Here is a 19,085-nt window from a genome sequence, read left to right on the forward strand (position 1 = left end):
TAGTAAATACTGATCAGGGGGCGTATAAATACCAGTACTCTACTTCAAGCCCTAGGGTTACGAGCCCTGGCTTATGATAAAGTAGTAACGCCGGCTCGTTATAAAGTAGTAACGCCGGCTTGTTATAAAGTAGTAATGCCGGCTTATTATAAAGAGGCAGCACGGGCTTATTACAAAGAGGAAGCGCGGGTTTATTATAAAGAGGTAACGCTGGCTATAGTGGGTAACGGTAATAGACGGTTCCAGGTTAATTAGATAGGCAGAGCATCCAGTATATAGTTTTTAGATCTCGGGCTAGAATAGATAGTAAAACCATCAGATTGTGAGAATAAATAGAGGAAAAGAGAACTTATATAGTTCTAATTAATCTACTAGTAAGAATTAAAATTAGTACACTCTAAAGGGCCTCTTATTTTAATTACGCAGCTATATATTATATAGCGGTAGGGTAGACTAAACTACGTGTTAAAGCTCTTAGTATGGAGGGGCAGAGTTAAGGTTTTTATTATTACCTCCTTTACGGACAGATACTACTACTAAATAGGATTAAGAGCTTTAGACGTAATCTTGAATACTAAATTAGTAATAACGGGCTTATTCCTATACTTTCTCATATAAAAGATACTCCCTATGATAAGACTAATATTTAGCCGCTCCTGCTTCCGCTCTACTATCTGCTATATCTATTGAAAAGCTAATTAAGATTAATAAGGCGGTTATAGAGGCTTATTTTAAGCTTAGCGTGAGCGGACTCTATTCAGCTAGTAGCTTAGACGGGTACCACTATTTGCAGCCGCCCTATCTGGTATTTGCAGCCCTCTCTATCCTATTCTAGAAGGTTACGTAAGCCCGCGCGGTAGTCTATATACGTTAGTATCTTAGCTGCAGATATCGTATACCGGTACGTACCTGTATCGCGATAAAACTTTCATAGTATTAAGACTGCCGCTAATCACTATGACTTTCTCTGATGCTCTATACTATAAAATTACTACTATTTTTCGATTATTTTTATTATCCTTAAGTATCTTAAAATACCCAATATCCTTTACCTATCCGAGGGCTAAAAGAGGGTAGAAGAGTAATAGAAAAGAGTAGTAGGAAAAAGAGCGGAAAACCTTTCTAGGAAAGCTACGTAACTAGCTATATAATTAGTTATATAATTAGTTATATAATTAGTCACATAATTAGACACGTAATTAGTTACATAAATAGTTACGTACTTAGTTACGTACTGAGTTACGTAATTAGTTATATGACTAGTTATATAATCAGTTATATAATTAGTTATATAATTAGTTATATAATTAGTCACGTAATTAGTTATATAATTAGTTATATGCCTTTATAGTATAGTAGTGGTATACCTGGTATATAGTCGAGGTAACTGGGTCGGTTCAAATCCGGCTAGAGGCGTATATAAAAAAGGAACCCCTTTTCTTTTTTACGCTACTCGGAACCTATTCTTAGGGGCCCTTATCTACCTTAGTATATAGATAAAGGTTAAATAGGGGGCCCGTTAAACCCACCTTTCGCCCGGCTATGCTAGTCGATAATAGGTGCTACGGGGGATATAATCGCCTTACCACAGAAATAAGAAGACGATACCGCGCTATCCCTAAGCGTGTAAGTAAAATACGCAGCGTCTTTTCCACGATATAGAGGCAGCCTCTTACGCTATTACGTAAGCGTTTAACGAAGGCACGTAGCCTATATTAGCCCTACCTATAGCTATAAAAAGAGTAAGGAAGCCTAGGAGCTTTAAACCCTAGGAAGCGTATATACTAGCCAGTAGTGGGCCCGTAGGGACTAGCCCTAGGGTATACAGGGTATAAAAACAAAAAGAGGATAATCACGCGCGCGCTGTTAATCGAGTATATAGTCGGCTTTAAAGCCGCTATAGGCAAAACGTTATAGGCTTCCTAGTATAAAAGGCGCGAGTTTCGTATTAGTAGATAAGTTAGTACCGGGGCCCCTATCGCACCCGTATAAGGCACTAATTCTTAAAAGAGAGGAGTATAGGGTTTTTTATCTAAGTCTTATACTAGTTCCATAAGTCTTATGCTATGGTTTTCCCCCCTATAGGTATCGGAGAAGGACTATATAGTCAGAATTCTAGCTCCTAGTCTATATAGGATAGCGGAGTAAGAAGTAATAAATAAATAAATAAATAATTAGTCACGTAATTAGTTACGTGACTAATTAGGTGACTAATTACGTGGCCTTCCTAGAAGAATTTTCCGCCCTTTTTCCTACTACTCTTTTCTATTATTGTTTTCCACTACTCTTTTCTACCTCTACGTAGACGGTATATATTCGTATCGCGTGGAGGTTTATATACAGAAGGTTATTATAAGTAGTGAATTTATAGTTAAAGATATCAGAGATAAGATTAGGTAAGAAAGTCTTATCCTAATATATACCACGTACCGGTACGCGACATCGGCAGCCAAGATAGTGGCGTATACAGACTACTGCTCGGGCTCGCGTAACCTTCCGGAATAGGATAGATAGAGCTGTAAATACCAGATAGGGCGGCTATAAATATTGGCACTTAGCTTAGACTCTGTAGTTACAGAGATATTAAACGTCGTAGTTATAAAACCACGCTCGCTAAGGGAGGTAGGTCCTCCTAAGATAGCTAATAAGAGCTACGAATAATAATTAGTAAAGTAATGGAAAGGATAGCAGTTAAGACTTACTAGGCTAGTGGCTATTAAACGTCCTTTTTATAGAACTCTATTTCTGTTTAAATAGCTCCTCGATTATAGCGCATACACAGGACCGCCAGGACATTATTAAGCAATTAGGGGTTTTATTATCAGACTAATCCGGTACTGAAGTATACATATTTTACCATATTTAAGTATCCGTGATATCCGTGGTCTAAATATCGAAGAGTGTATCGCCGGTATTAGTATCTAGATAAGTATATCGAGATACGATTACGTTAACGTCGTCTTCTTTATTAGTAAGAGCTTCGTATATATTATCGGCGGGCGCTATTCCTGATTAGTTATTACTGAAAAGTCTGTAATAACTTTTTACACGCTAACTATAATAGGAAAGACTTCGAAAACTATAGCTAATTATCATCCGCGAGATAATATCAAGAATATTAAAGGATTAACTAGTAAAATAAATATCACGAACTTACCTATAAAGCCGATCAGGCTACTCCTTTTAAGTAGCCTATGCCACTTCTTTCTAGCGGCTAAAATAACGTTCTTTATAATATACTAAATATAAAGTTATTATGAAAGAGCTAGGAAAGCATTATTTAGTGCATTCTTAGCGCCGTTTCAAAGTCTATTATAACTATAGAGGGAAGTTAGATACGCTCTACTAAGGTTATGTCCCTAATCCACTTATAACGCTATTTATACGCGTTATGGTTTTCTCTTAAAACTAGGGTACAATAGTAGTTATGGGAGCTATAGTCTGCCGCTATACTAGTAACCTTAAATAGCGGTATACTAAACCTGTTTATCTATAAAGCGAAATTAAGGTTAGTCTTCTACTGATAATCCTAGAGCTCCTAATACTTTATACTAATAGAATAAGTATAATCTATTATTAGTAACTCTAGATTATATTAGTATTATTGGATATAGATTTTATATGTCTAGAATATTATCTTTATCCACCCTATCTCCTTATTAATATTTATTTATGTATTTATTTATTATTCTTACTCCGCTATCCTTATCCTACCTAAGTAGCTAGGAGTCAGAATTCTGACTATACGGTCCTTCTCTAATGCCTATAAGGGAGAAAACCGTAGTATAAGACTTAGGGAACTAGTATAAGACTTAGATAAAAACCCCTATACTCTCCTCTTTTCTTAGGATTACTGTCTCCTACGGGTACCGTGGTGGCCCCGTTACTAACTCGTTACTAGTACGAAACTCGTGGGCTTTTATACTAGGAAGTCTATAACGTTCTTTTGCCTATAACTGCTTTAAAGCCGCCTATATACTCGATTAATGGCGCGCGCATAATTATCTCTATTTGTTTTTATACGCCTTCTATGTCCCCTGGGGCTAACCCCTATAGGCCCACTTTCGGGCGACTTATATATATACGCTCCCTAGGGTTTAAAGATCCTAAGCTTCCCTTACTCTTTCTATAGCTATAGATAGAGCTAACTCAGGCTACGTGCCTACGCAGAACGCTTATATAATAGCGTAAGAGGCTACCTCCGTATTATAGAAGGGACGCCGCGTATTTTTACTTACGCGCTTAGGGACAGCGCAGTACTATCTTCTTATTTCCACGGTAAGGCGACTAACTCCCCCGTAACACCTATTAACGATTAGCGAAGCCGGGCAGAAAGTGGGTCTAACGGGCCCCCTATTTAACCCTTATTATACGTACTAAGGCAGATAAGGGCCCCCAGAATAGGATCCGAGTAGCGTAAAAAGGAAAAGGGGTTCCTCTTTTATATGCGCCTCTAGCTAGATTCGAACCGACCCGGTTACCTTAACCGTGTACTAGGTATACGACTACTATACTAGAGGCTCCTTATTAATATAATACCATAGATAATAGGGGCCTGAGTTCTTTACCTATAGCCTTTTAAAAAAGAACTATATTATAGAAAGGTATCTATACCTCTCCTCCTTTAATTATCGGTAATAGTTACGGACGTCCCGATCGCTAATCTAGAGTTTGGTATATAAGTCGGCTTCGCTCTTATACTATATTTACCTAGTAATTTCGAAGGCTATTAGGTTTCCTGTCCCGGATAGGTAAAGAACTATATCCTTAATTCGCGATATCCTAACTACTTTTTAAGAGTCTATCCGAGTAGTTACTAGAGCTGCGATACCTTTAGAGGGCAAAGGCGGGTGATTATAGCAGTTACTCTCTTTATTTATAATAAAGTGCTACTTATCTCTAAGTAGCCTTACCTCGGTAAGCTACCGGTATCTAATTTAAGTTATTTTACTGTTTCTAAATATAATTATCGATAACCGCTAATCGCCGCTATGGGGGTAATAGAGAATAATATAATAAATATCACTATTAGCTTATTTTAGGGTCTATTTACGTACTATACTAAACCTAAGGTTATTGTAATACGCCTTAACGGACTCGATTAAGTCGTTATAGGCTATAGACGTTAAGCGTAAGGTCGGCTTCGGATAAGGGAACGATATAATAGAATGTTATAGCCAGAGATAGATAGAAAAAATAGTCAGAATAGCTATAAAACTTAAAGTCAAAATATCTAAGGTTAGTAGTATAGGTAATAGTTTATCCCTTCTATATCCGCGACCCTACGATATACCGGGACCTTATACCCAGAGTTTAATTTCGTATACAAAATAGCCCTTAGTAACCTATCCCAAAGTATAAGGCCTATGCCAGATACCAGGCAGCGTTCTCCGGGATACCGGTATTTATCTATAATATATACCTCTGCCGGGGTTTTAAAGATTAGCTCGAATATAAATAAATATAACTAGCCAGGGTCTATAAGTCGACCTATAGGTATAGATACTTACTTTTATATATAATATACTAGTAATTCTAAGTATATATACTTAAGCTAAAATCTTTATTCCTCCGCTTAATACTATTATTAGTCTTATACCTATCTATATAATCTTCCCTATCTATTCTAATAACCTGCTATAAATAATAAGATATTATATAAACTAGAGCCTTTAAAAAGTCCGTGTTAAGTGCGTCCTAAGCAGCTTTAATAGCTACTCGACGCTCTTCCCTTTCTATCGAGTACCGGTATTTATACGCCCCCTGTTCGGTATTTGCTGTCCACTTAATCCATTTTTAGAAGGTTACGCGACCGCGTGTATAAGTAAGATCTTGGCCGTATATGCTGCGTATCTATACCTTACGATAAGCTTTAATCTCTATAACTAAGACTATATATCTTAAGCGACTAAATCACTGCTGTTTCTGCCTATATACTTATTAACCTTAAGGTCTTTAGAATATATAATATCCTTATACTAGGTACGGTACCTTACTATATATTATATAATCCTAATACTCTAGTTATATAACCTTATTATATATTATATAATTATAATTACCCTAGTTATATAACCTTATTATATATTATAGAATCCTAATACCCGAGTCACGTGACCTTATTATATATCACGTAATCCTAATTATCTACTCCAATATATACATATACATAACATTTATAGCTAAGATCTTACTTATACACGCGCTCGCGTTACCTTCTTATTTAGTGTTCAGTGGATAGCAAATACGGAACAGGGGGCGTACAAATACCGGTACTCCTTCCTATCTATTAAAGACCCTTAGTCCAGCTCTTTACCCAGAACCATAGTAATAGCTTTAATTATTATCCTGTGCTATATCTTAACGTCACTTATATCGTTACAATCATATATACCTCTCTATACAAATTTAAATAGGAAGATACCGATCGGCGGTATAATCCAATAAGAGGTTGAGATGTGGGGCGAAGTCATAAACTAACCTTTAAAACCTCGGCGGAGGTGTATTAACGACTAGGTAACTTGACTGACTTCCTCGTCTGACATGTGAACACGATGTTCTGACATGTATAAAGTACCTAGGTACCTCCAGGTACCTACGTTGTAAGTCCCGCGACGCCCTGGATCCTTCCCACCCCAAGACAGCGTACTTCGTAAAGTTCTTTACTAGAGTTATCCTAGTCTTATATATCTCCGCCCTTGCGGCCCTTCTCCTTCTGCTTCGACATAGTCTGTATCGAAGGCGAGGTGTTCTTTGTCCTGGCACTTTCCTACCGTCGAATACAGCCCTCCATCGCCATTCTCAAGTCCTCGACTTAGAATTCAACCATGACCGCTGATGCTGAATTGAAAGACTTCCCGTCCCTCTTCTCTTTGAAGGGAAAGGTCGCTGTCGTCACTGGTGGTTCCCGAGGCCTTGGTCTGCACGCGGCATCGGCGTAAGTCCCATGTATTCTTGTCCGTCTGCAATGTGAAATTCACACGTGGACCCAATTACTGAAAGAGACCTGGGACGGTCCCCGGATCTAGCTTCCTACAAGCCGGTGCTTCCAAGGTCTTCATCTCCTCGCGCAAGGCAGTTGCCTGTGAGGAGGCATGCAAGGCGCTCAACGCCCTCCCGAATCGCGTCCCGGGCGCCGTCGCCATACCCGCCCCGGCTGACTCTTCCACACTCGCGGGCGTGGAGTCCCTCCTGGCACAAGTGAAGAAGCACACGGACCGTGTGGATATTCTCTTCGCCAATGCCGGTGCCACGTGGGGCGAAGCCTTCGACACGCACCCCGATTCCGCCTTCTCGAAAGTCATAGACCTCAACGTCAAGGCCGTCTTCAACACCATTCGCCTCTTCACCCCGCTTCTGGAGGCCTCGGCCGCCAGGGGAGGCGGCGGCACAGGCGACCCGGCACGCGTCATCATCACGGGGTCGGTGGCAGGGCTGGGCATGGGGACGCTTGGGCGACAGGGCACGTACGGGTACAGTGCCAGTAAAGCGGCGGTCATTCATCTAGGGCGCAACCTGGCACTTGAGCTCGCGGGCCGTGGCATCACTGTCAATTCCATCGCGCCCGGCTTCTTCCCCAGCAGAATGTCCAACGGCCTGCTGGGCATGGCCGGCGGCGCCGACAATGTGGGCAAGGGGAACCCTCTTGGCCGTCTTGGCCAGCCAGAAGACATCGCTGGCGCCGTGGTGTACCTGGCCAGCCGCGCCGGGTCCCACGTCAACGGGGAGGTTATCGCCATTGATGGGGGCGCCCAGTGGCAGCGCGGCGAGTTGAATATATCGTCGAAGCTGTAGTGTGCTCACCCGGTCTGTTCCGACCCGAGGAGGTTGCGCTAAAATGAGCATTGCAGTCTAGCTGGCGACAATCAGCAGCAGCAACAGCCACCACCGCGGTTATTACCACAATGCTGGCCCGACCACATGTCGACGAATGAACTCTGCATTTTGGGACATGCCACCTAGGTGCCCTTGCGGCTTCAATATCATATATGTACAGCTCAAGGTCGAAGATGTGGCGGAGTACCACCTCAAATACGTGCCGTATAAGGTCTCCCTCCTTGCCTTGTCGCCTGAGATGTAATATTGTATAATACGCTCATCTATCGATTCTTCCACCCCCTTCTGGACTTCCCTTCTTCTTTTGAGGGAAAAAAAAAAAAAAAAAAGACCCGAATTTGTTCTAGACACTTGTCACCATCAAGCGTTTATAATGCATGTCGAGATGCGAATATAATTCGAACAGGCGAATAATTGTGGCAATAGCAGAGAAACGGCCGGGCCGCTGTCTCGTCAATTTGCCGGCTTGCGAGCAACCCACGTGCTGGCCCTGTAGACGGTTCGCAAGATGGAATCCGCGTCCTGGATGTAGGGCGCTTCAACACCAGTCTCCCTCGATTCCACCACAAACCCCAGTTTCTCGACGAGGGCCATGACCTCGTCGTCGGCGAGTTCAAAGCTTCCCGGATCCGCGATTCCCGACGAGTTGTTGTAATCGTGTTCCCCGTCACCGTCGTCGTCTCGGCCATGGTTACCCGGGGCGTGGTTCTCGAAATGCCACAGCAGTGGCCCGATGTTTACGAGGATGCCACCGGGCTTCAGGCAGTGTAAGATAGTCTCGAGGTAGCGGATAAGGTTCGGTGCCGTGTCGAGGAAAAAGACGGTGGCGACGATGTCGTACATCTCCTGGTGGTTCGCGTCGCTGTAGAGGCAGAGGAAGTCGGCTGCGCACATGGACATGTCGCCGGCGTCGGGCGTGCGGGCGAGCTCAGTCGCGGGGTGGACGTCGGGCACCTTGTAGCCACGGAGATGATTCTGCCTGGTGAGGTGGTTGGAGAAGGTGTGTATCCAGGGATAGATGGTGTGCTGGCCGGCATGCTGAGTGCAATTGAGGACATAGGCGGAGGCGAGGAGCTGGTGGTAGGAGATTTCGTTGCCCTCGGTGTCGAAGCCCATGCGGCACAGCTCGAAAACGAGGCGACCCAGCCCAGCACCAGGGACGAGCACTTTGAGTCGGCGGTCGGGTTGACCGGAGCGGCGGCACCACTGCCTCTGCTTCTCGGCGGCGTGGAAGACGGGCCCAAAACTGGCGGCGCGTTCGGTGGCGCCCTCGGCCGCCCAGTCGCGGTAAAACTGGCGAATGGTGCTGCGGGCTTTGTCAATGTCGGTGTGTTTGGCCACGCCTGCCCATTCGCGGGGCATGACGGGCTCCGAGTCGTCGCCAGCCGACCCTTCGGGGCCAGTCATGTGGAAGGACCGGAGGCCGTTGCGGGCAATGGCACGGGCCAGCTCGGCATTGGCGTCTATGGCATCGTCTGTCTTATCCAAGGTCTCCAAGAAATTGAATGGCGGCTTCGCGAGCATCTGCCATTGTGACTGGGGTAGTGCGTAAAAGCTCTGCCTCCGTAAATGTGTCACGTTGAAGTGGGCTACCTTGGCATATTGGCTTCGTGGCGTTAGTCCCGGGAGAAACGGGGGGAAGAAAAGAGGGGCGCGGGGACTTACAGATAAGAATCCAAAGCGCAACAGATGACCTTCTTCTCCTCGGGATCATGTATTGTATTTTCGGTCCCGCCCCAATGGCCGTCGTCCGCCATTTTGGTATGGGTAACCTTCTTTTGTGGGAATGGACTATAAAAGCGGCACGGGAGAGCAGATAGATACTTGGAAGAGTCGACCTCCGAGATTCTGAAGCCACTGGCAGATGTGAGATTTTGATGATGGCCTCGAGATGGCCGGTGGAGTGGAGGATGAAGGAATGAGAGCCGGTGATGGTCCAGACAGGGCGTCTCAAATTCAAACAGGGGCCCCAGCTGAAATTCGAACAGGACAAGGCGAACTAAAAGGAGGCGTATCAAGGCGAATTTCGCATGGTTATAAGTCGAGAGGCATCGCAATGGAAAGTTGAAGACGAGGAGTCGCAAAGAGGATCTGGAATAGGATGTCCGTCCATATGGCCGGTTAAACTGGTTTGTTACCACGCCCACATAGCATTAAAGCTGATGACCGACAGTACGTTTTGTGTTGCGTCTCTGATATCTATCATTGTATATCTCGTACTTTTAGTAAGGGGTGAGTGTTGGTTTTTGGCTGTCCTCCGCTTTGAATCACCAACGGTTGGCCTTCTAACTACAGAGAACCATGTGACTGTTGGTGCATTATCGGCGACTCGTTTTTCGACAAACACATTGTGGATGATTAAGGGACTCACTAATACAACGTACACCCTAACCCCTGTTTACCTACCCGGGCAGGAGTACCGGTATTTATACGCCCCCGGTTCACTATTTGTTGTCCACTCAATCCATTTTTAAAAGGTTACGCGACCGCGTGTATAAGCAAGATCTTGGCCGTATATACTGCGTACCTGTACCTCACGATAAGCCTTAATCTCTGTAATTAAAACCAGATATCTTAAGCCACTAAATCACTACTATTTCTGCCTCTGTATTTATTAACCCTAAGGTATTAAGAATATATAATATCCTTATACTAGGTACCTTATTATATATTATATAATCCTAATAATATATACTAACCGTATATATCTCTGGCTAGCCAGTACTATAGGACCTATAAGAGGATTTGAATTAGGCAACCTTAGGGTGCGGTAAATAATATGTAAATAGGATGGATTATCTAAAGGGGAGGGCGAGGCTCCGGTCGTGTATATCTATAGGGGAACCTCGGACTATCTAAGGCTAGGCGCTATACTGGGTATAGTGCTAGGATAGTGCTGGCACTAGTCTAGCGCTATACTGATTTAGTGCTAGTATAAGGCTAGCACTAATCCAGCACTATACGGGTTTAATGCCCGTATAGTATTAGCACTAATCTGGAACTATATAGTTTTGGGTCCTGGTATAGTGCCGGATAGTGGTGCGTAGTATATGCCCCGGGAGAGATAAAGCCCTGCGTCCCGCGGGCTTCGCTATCCCTTAAGGTCTACGATATCTAACTTAGACTCGGCGTGGCCGATTATTATACTAGTAATAAAAAGTAGACGTGGTTATAATTCTCTATTTTCGGCTAGGGCCAAATAGATAATAAAAAAACTATAGTACAGAATAGCGCCCTATAGCGTATATTCCTAACTCCGTTAGGCTCCGTATATAGCGCTAGTAATTACGCCTAGCCGCCCGCCCCTCCGTTATATGTTTGCTAACCCGGGGCTTAATATAGATAAAGGAAAACCATAACACCTAAAAGAAAGGAGAAATAAAAAGGTAAAGGATCCTAAAGTAAATAAGCCGACCCCCTTCGGTATTATCCTCTTATAGGATCTTAATCGTGGGAGCCTCTGGCTCCGTATCGGGTAGTCCCTATTCCTTTAAGGGTATCTCTAGGATAACTTCTGCGTCCTCTAGCTAGATATTATCCTTATAGTCTTTAAGCTCTATACCGACTAGGTCGTATAAGGAGAGCAGTCCTTTACGGCCGTTAGCCTTATAGTGATCGCTAATAACTACGATATATTAAATAGCGTCTATCGCGAGCTAGGCGTTATTAGTTAATCGATCGGCTATAGTGTTACGCTTCGACTCGTCTAAGCGGCCGTTATCTTTTAGCTTAGTAACCTAGACGTGGTTTTCTAACCGCTATATAGCGATAAGGAATAGTAGGTTAGCGGCGTTCTATATATCGTTACCGATAATATAGGCATTAATAAAGTCTATAGCGAACTTAGCGACGGGGATAAGTGCGATAATACCGTGCGGACCCTAAGTAACGATAGTTAGCGTCTACCCGTTTATAGTAAACGTTATACGTGCTAGTATTAGGCTAGGATCTTTAAGACGCTTTACGAAGCTTTTTACGGCCTATACCTATATTTTATCTTTACCTTATATAGTGAAAAGTAGCCGCTTAGCGGCCTGGCCGGATCCTACGCCGTCGTGCGCCCGCTTTCCGAGCCTAACGGTGCTAGGCGTAGTGACTTACGTCCCTAATAGGGATGGGTTTAGACTAGCCTAGGCAAGAATATCTATAACCGACCGGATAGCTGGTGCCGGGCGCTCTTTTAGTCCCTATAGCTAAGCTTTAATAGCGGTCGCGTGCTAGTTAATATACTTATAGTGTTCTTTAGTGGCTACGATAAAGTCTACAAGCTCGATCTCGCCATTACTAAGCTTTTCTGTTACGTCGGCGAGTACCAGGCTAATACTAATAGCCTTATCTATCCTGGCGAGTATACCCGCTATAATATTCGTGTCGCGGAATACCGGGCTTTAGTATTAGCTCGGCGTGTTAGTTACTCGTATAGGAGAGCCTATTTCTATTACTATAACTTTACTGGCCCGGCGGGCCGACCTATACAGAAATTAGCCGTCGGGGCCGCGGGGTGTATTATAGCGCGCTATTACTAGGTACTACTTAAATAATTATCTATACTAAGGCTAATACGCGATAGTAGGGTTATTATCTAGTAGAAACTATAGCTAGGGGTACTCCGCCGCGATATCCTTTACTCTGCCGATACTAATACACTTATTAGTAATTAGCTCTAGTACGAAGATAGTATATTCTAGCCGCCTATTCTAAGGATTATCGTATCCTCTCTTAGCTGCCTAGCGACGGTAACGTTTCGCTATAGCCTCGTGTTCTATAACCTACTGCTTAAAGGCTGGGCCGGCTATTATGAGATAGTATACGACTCCGTTCTTATCTCTAAATAGACTAATAGCTCGGAAGTATCCCTTAAAGGTTAATCCTGACCCGTCCTGTCCGTTTTTAAACTAACGGGTAAACTCCTCGCGGAGTTCTTAATCCTTCGATCTATGAATATCGGTTAGGTATACGACGATATAAAATATAGCGTTAGGGGGTATAGAGTTATAATAGGCTCGGTTAGTAGGGCGCGGGGGACCGATATATGTAAGGGAGATAGGGAATAGTGTAATTATAACTGGGGAGCGATAGGTAATAGCCGAATAGGGGCGTAAAGAGGGTAATACTGATTATTATAAGAAAATCGTTAAACGAGCTTATAGTTAAGACGACTATTATAATCGCTTAACTATAGGTAAAGGATAGAGGCAAATAGCGAAGCTATAGGCGGCTAAGAGAATTCTTTTTATTTTCGAGCTAGCCGGGCTAATTTATATATACGTCGGGGCTATATAGCCGGTAGGGCTTCTATTCTTACTAGTTCGAGATTAGATAGTGTTATTCTTTTTATATCGGTTATACCTTCTAAAGGAGTATTCGTTATTAAGGGGGGTGGTTCTTTGGCTCTAGCCTAGCTCCGTAGCGAGGCTAAATAGGTCCCTTTAGTTCTTTAAAGCTCGCCGGGCTCTGGTCTTTTAACTTCCTTTACTCCCTTTAATACTAAACAAAGCACCTCTAAAGCTCTTTAATATTCTCCGAATTCCTCTACTAAATCCGGAGCTTCTATCGCGTCTACTAGTATCCAGATATTCTATTAGTCCGGCTAGTCCTTCCACCGAATAAGGTACTCGGTACGCGGCTTACCTTTTCCCCTATAAGTAATTTATTTATCCAGGATAGCTTCGATCCTATAATGCTTATATAGGTCCCGCTATTACTCTTAGTCTCCGTCTTACACGTTAACGGGTCCTTTAGTCTTAGGCGTCTCCGCGAACCTAACTATTTAGAGTTAAGTAATACTAATAACGGGGTATATATTAAGCGTCTTAGGCAGATCTAATCGGTACGCTAGCGGCGATACTTACTTAAGGACCTTAAAGGGGCCTATCCGTTAAGCGCTAAGCTTAGGGCTAGCCTTACCTAGGAGCGAGTATCCGCGGCTAAGGCGGATATATACACGGTCGCCGGGCTAGAACCGAATATTACGCCGTTTCTTATCGTATAAGCGCTTTATATGCATCTAAGCTATCACGATAATAAGTTTTATATCCTCCTAGAATATCTTATATACGAACTTAGGGTTAATATTACCGATTAGGTTAAGTAGACTATTTATTTTAGTGCCGTATAGTATCTTATTTAGTATATAGCCGAGCGTCTTATTAAAGGCGTTATTTAGGTTAAACTATAGAGGTATAATCACCTTCGGCTATAGGGCGTTTAGGTTATCCGCTAGGTATATACGTATCCCGATCTTAACGGTTTAGTTCTTCCTCTCGGAAATACCGTTAGTTTAGGGATACTAGGCCGTTAAGAACTTTATCTTAGTTCCGGCTACCTTTTATAGAGTTATCTAGAAGTCTAATAAGAACTTAGGGTTATAATCCGAGATAATAGCGCGGGGGATACCCTAATTACCTATCTAGAGGGCTTAAAAGAGCATAGACGCCTAGTCCTTAGCGGTATAGGTGCTATGGCTAGGGATAAGCAGGGAGGCCTTTAAGAACTTGTCCGTGACGGTTAGGAGGGTATCGAATAAAGGGAAGCCTTCGCGCTACTATGGTATCCCTACGGAGGGTATTTTAGGTAGTCCGATAATAAAGTCTATAGCGATAGTATAGAAAGGGATAGGGGGCGTTAGGATAGGCTATATCTTATTAAGGGGAGCCTGCCGATCCGTTTAGTGGGTGCGATATATCTTATATTAAGCGATATATAAGTCGACCTCCTTACGGAGTCGCGGGATTATAAAGCGGCTAACTAAATCGTACTATATTCGTTTAGCTCTAAAATAGTGCTGGTCGTTATAGGCGGCCTAGAGGAATTCCTTATATAGGGAGAAGGGGATATAAAGGCGTTTTCTCCTATTTAAGTCTACCTAGTATAGGAGACTATTATCCACCTTAAAAGGGATCTTAACTAGTAAGTTATAGTTAGTGGCTTAGGCGAGGATAGGTACTTACTTTAAATCGTTAGTATATCCTTCGATAATCCTTTATTATATATCGTCCTTTATTTGGATTTTGTTAACGTGGTGTATAGCCTAGTCTTCCTAAATCCGGTCTAACTCGCCTAGGCCTTTAGCCGGGGGGCTATCGGTAGTAGGTAGCCGAGATAAGGCGTCGGCTATTATATTCGTTTTACCGGGGATATATCGATAATCTAACTAGAATTAGCTAAGAAACTCGGAGGAGAGGGTAAGCTTTATATTTAGCCTAGTCTTATCGGTACTAGATAGGACTATCGACTTTATAATACTAATAATAGCGGCGTGGTCTATAAGGACTATAATCGGGTTACGATAAGCAGACTAAATAATAATGCGGGTCTTACGAACAGCCTATACTAGATAAGTAACCTTAAGTTCCGTAGGCTAGTACTTTTCTTCGGCGGCGTTAAGCCCCTTACTAATATAAAGCACTAGTCGAATATCGGTCTTCTTAAAGGTTCCTTTAATAAGCTATTCGGTCTTATCGACTAACTAGAAGAGTATAGCGGAGAACCCGTGCTTTTTAAAGGCGTTTAGCTAGATAAAGAGGATCTTAGTAGGGATATAATAGAATAAGGAAATATCCGAGGTAAGAGCGCCGGTAATATCGTGGAATATAGCTAACTCTTTAGTAATAGCCTCGAATATTATACGTCTAGTATACGCCTTACAGGCCTATCCCTTATCTTTCCCGATTTAATAAGCCTCGGCGAGAAGGGTTATTTTCCGTTATTAGAGGGGAGCGATTCGATAAAAGAATCGGGGAATAAGATAGCGGAGCTACCCTATTATCCCGATCTAACGTTCTAAGGACTAAAAAAAAGTCGGAGGGCGAATCTTTTATAAAGCCTCGGTATATTCTTTAGTATTTAATAGCCCGAGGGCGTTAACCTCGAATCCTAATAGTTAAACTAACGGATATCTAATAAAGGACTTATCGGGAGAGATACTAATCCTTTTTTTATTAAACAGGGAGAGCACTATATTTAGGTGCTTAGTATAGTCGTCCTTAGTATCTAATATAATAACGATATTATCGATAAAGGCGGAGATAAAGTCCTAGTACGGGCGAAGGAGCTAATTTATATAGCGTTAAATATACACGGGCGAATTTTAGAAGCCTATTAGGGACACCTTTAGTTATTCCTATCCCTGTTAGGAAATAATAGTAAACCGCTCGCGGTGCGGTTTATATACCGGGAACTAGTAGAAGAAAGCCCGGGCGTTAATAACGGAGATAAACTTCTTCCCTCGGAGTCGCTTAATAACCTTATCCTAGAGCGGTATCGGGTATATATCTAGGATAGTAACCTTATTTAGGGTATAAAGGTTAACCACTATACGGCCTTTGCGTTTACCTTTTACCTTTTATTATATAATAAAAACCGGAGTATTAAAGGGCGTTAATACTAATATTTATTCTATACGGTCCTGGTCATAGAGTCTATCCAGGGTTTAGTCTAGAAAGGCTTAGTCCTTATAGCTAAGCGGGTATAGCTTCTAGCTAATCCTTTAGGTATACTACCCGTCGATTAGGGGAACGCGTATATAGTCCTTCTTATTTATATCGATAACGCCTTAGTCCGTCTAAACCTTAGGATAGTTACCGATAATCCTAGTAAAGCGTTATATAAAGCGGGCTCTATAGTTATAGATAGTTACGCCTTTTAGAGTCGCTTTAGTCGGGGTATCTAGGCTTTTAGCGATTCCGAGCTTCCCGTTAATAAGTAAATACCCTCTAAAGATATCGCCTTATCCTTCCGGACTCGGGGACTTCTTAGCGGCCTTTAGTCGTTTTATTAGGATATCGCGGGCTTTATCTTACTCTATATTAAAATATCTATCGGCGTAGAAGGGATCTATATACCCTAGCTTACTACCCCGGGAAATAAGTAGCGGCCGGTTACTAGCGTTATAGATTAGGACGGATATCCCTTCGCTAAGGATATAGTTTAATAAACCCTTAATATCCGGTTAGAATTCTATAAAGTCTAAGATTACGTTCTATTCCTTAAATAGGACGAATCTATATTAATACGGTAAAATAGTGACCTTCTTAGCGGCTTTTAATTAGCGCCTAACTAGCGAATATTTAGCGAAGATACGCGCCGGGACGATAAGACCTTTATAGGACCTAATCTAGATAACGTCCCGCGAATTAAGGATATCGACTTTATTCGGATAGTTAAATTCCTGCCCGAGGAGCAGACCGGCTTCTAGCTTAGGAACCACTTAAGCTTTTACGTGTAGCCGTCCGACTCGGGGCTAGTCATCCACCATGCCTCGTACTAGCAGGGTAAATAAAGCCTATCCGATAATATCCAAAGTACCCACGCCGCGAAGCGTAGATCTCTTAGATATATCGACTTTTATATCGGGGAGGTAGGGGAGGAGGTGCTAGCTTATAACGTATCGCGAGGCACCTAAATTAATATAAACTTCGAAGGGAGCGCTATCTAGGGTTACACGAACTTAGACCCTTACGTATATATAACCGTATAGGCCGGCTACTAGGTTTATCGCTTCCTAAGGGGCGCCTTCGATTAGCGGGGAGTCCTAACCGCCTTATTCCTCTATTAGGAATAGGTAGGAACAGGACTTCTTATAGCGGAGGGCCTTATTATTAGATCTTATTAGTTATCTACACTTAGTATATTATTATCGTACCTAATAGAGATCATAGTATTTAGGTACGAATCCTGGTTTATCGGCGACCTAGTATAGTTAATTACTACCTTTATCGGAGACCTTATTATCGGTAGCAGTGTTTACTAGATCCCTGGATCGTTCCTAGTAAAAGTTCCGGTTTCCGCGCGCTAGTTAATTAGACGTATTATTAGCTAAGAGCTATTATCCGTGTTTGTTTATATAGCGGTTTAGCGTTCCTAGGGCAGGTAGGGCGCGGTTATTTCGGCGAAATTATCCTGGTCCTAGTCCTAGCAAGCGACGTTCCGGGAATAGCGGATAGCGATCCGGCGCTAGGAAACGTTAGTCGGGCTACGGTAAGCGGCGTAGAGCCGGGCTACCGCGTTAATCCGGGTACCGGGGAAAAGGCGAGTATACCTAAGAAGATTAGTTCGATATCGATATTTATTCGATCCGTGGCAGGGTTTATCGGGTAATAAGTGCCTTTTAGCCTCTATTAGTATAATTCCGGTACTATCCTGATATTATACTAGCCAGGCTATTTATAAAGTCGGTCGCCGTGGTTTCCGGTCCGGGACGGGGAATAGTATTTACTAGGTTAGCGTTTAAGCGATCCTATATAAGAGCTAAATACTTACCTCTAGGTTTATTAGCCGCCTTCGCTAATCGGATTACCTTATCTACGAAGACACGGATATCGCGGCGGGTAACTATATCGTCTAGGGTGTATCGCTCGCGTCTTAGCTTATACTCGGCTTCCTTTTAAGGTAATCGGAACCTTTCCTATAGGGCGGTCTTTTATTTTATAACGGTAGCTATCGTGGTAAGGTACGAATATCATCCCTTATCGAGGCTTATAAACTATACGGATACCTCGCCTAATAGATAGCGGGCTAGTCCGCGGGGAAGGGACTCGCGGTGCTAGGCGCTTAGGCCGGTATACTAGTCTATCGCGTTAATAAAGCGGAAGACGTCTATATAGATTAGTTTAGTTCCTTTAGTTTCGAGATCCTAGTCGGTAATAAAGTATAAGGGAGGCTTAAAGTAGCCTAGGTTATCGGCCTTAAATCGGTATATCCGAGTATCGCGCTGGCCGAGGATAGCGAGTAAATCCGATTATCGTATATATAAGTATAGTTCCGGGTAGTTAATATCCGGCGTGTTCCCTAGAGGAGGGCCTATACCGGGAGGATTATGCCCGGGAGGGCTATTACCCGGAGGGGCTATCCGGTACTATTAGCGTTCCGGGTTCTTACCGTTCCCGAGTCCGATATCCTCTATCTTATCGCGAGGGTAGTATATAATATCGGAGGGTATAAGGCTTATATATTCGTTATAGTGGCTTATAGTATCGGCTTAAAGACTCTCCTAGTCGGAGAATAGTGTATAGTCGTTAGGCGTTAGGGTATAGTCGGGCGTTCCTTTAGAAGGTTTAGCGTACTTTAGAGGAGGGCTTTCCGCTATATCTTCGGGGAAACTTCCGACTAGCCGTTTAACTATATTTATAACGGGGCGGATTAGAAGCGATTCCGATCCCTCGACCTTAATCTTTGGTTCTATTAGCGGAGAATCGTGGCTAGCGGTAAAGGGGGCTAGCTCCTTTCCCTTTACTACGCTATTATAGGGT

The 19,085-nt window shown here is 43.0% G+C and overlaps 2 protein-coding genes and 1 non-coding gene across 3 annotated transcripts; 2 read left to right on the forward strand and 1 right to left on the reverse strand.

Annotated features, from left to right (window-relative positions):
• Window positions 1-1,341: 1,341 nt before the first annotated feature.
• Window positions 1,342-1,416, forward strand: ACRALDRAFT_t83. The gene has a single exon. It is a non-coding gene; the product is annotated as a tRNA-OTHER (tRNA).
• A 5,411-nt stretch (window positions 1,417-6,827) lies between these two features.
• ACRALDRAFT_1055788 (uncharacterized protein) lies at window positions 6,828-7,794 on the forward strand (the record flags this gene model as incomplete). The annotated part of the gene is made up of 2 exons (XM_071015863.1): window positions 6,828-6,937; window positions 7,029-7,794. 2 exons carry the CDS (start codon window positions 6,828-6,830, stop codon window positions 7,792-7,794), a joined length of 876 nt encoding a protein of 291 aa, XP_070878218.1.
• A 402-nt stretch (window positions 7,795-8,196) lies between these two features.
• Window positions 8,197-17,085, reverse strand: ACRALDRAFT_2047240 (uncharacterized protein; the record flags this gene model as incomplete). Its single annotated transcript, XM_071021530.1, has 6 exons — window positions 8,197-8,281; window positions 8,318-9,442; window positions 9,502-9,927; window positions 9,984-10,096; window positions 10,145-10,202; window positions 17,057-17,085. 6 exons carry the CDS (start codon window positions 17,083-17,085, stop codon window positions 8,197-8,199), a joined length of 1,836 nt encoding a protein of 611 aa, XP_070878219.1.
• Window positions 17,086-19,085: the final 2,000 nt, after the last annotated feature.

Source organism: Sodiomyces alcalophilus, assembly GCF_042370955.1.
Source record: "Sodiomyces alcalophilus JCM 7366 unplaced genomic scaffold ACRALscaffold_2, whole genome shotgun sequence".
NCBI lineage: Eukaryota > Fungi > Ascomycota > Sordariomycetes > Glomerellales > Plectosphaerellaceae > Sodiomyces > Sodiomyces alcalophilus.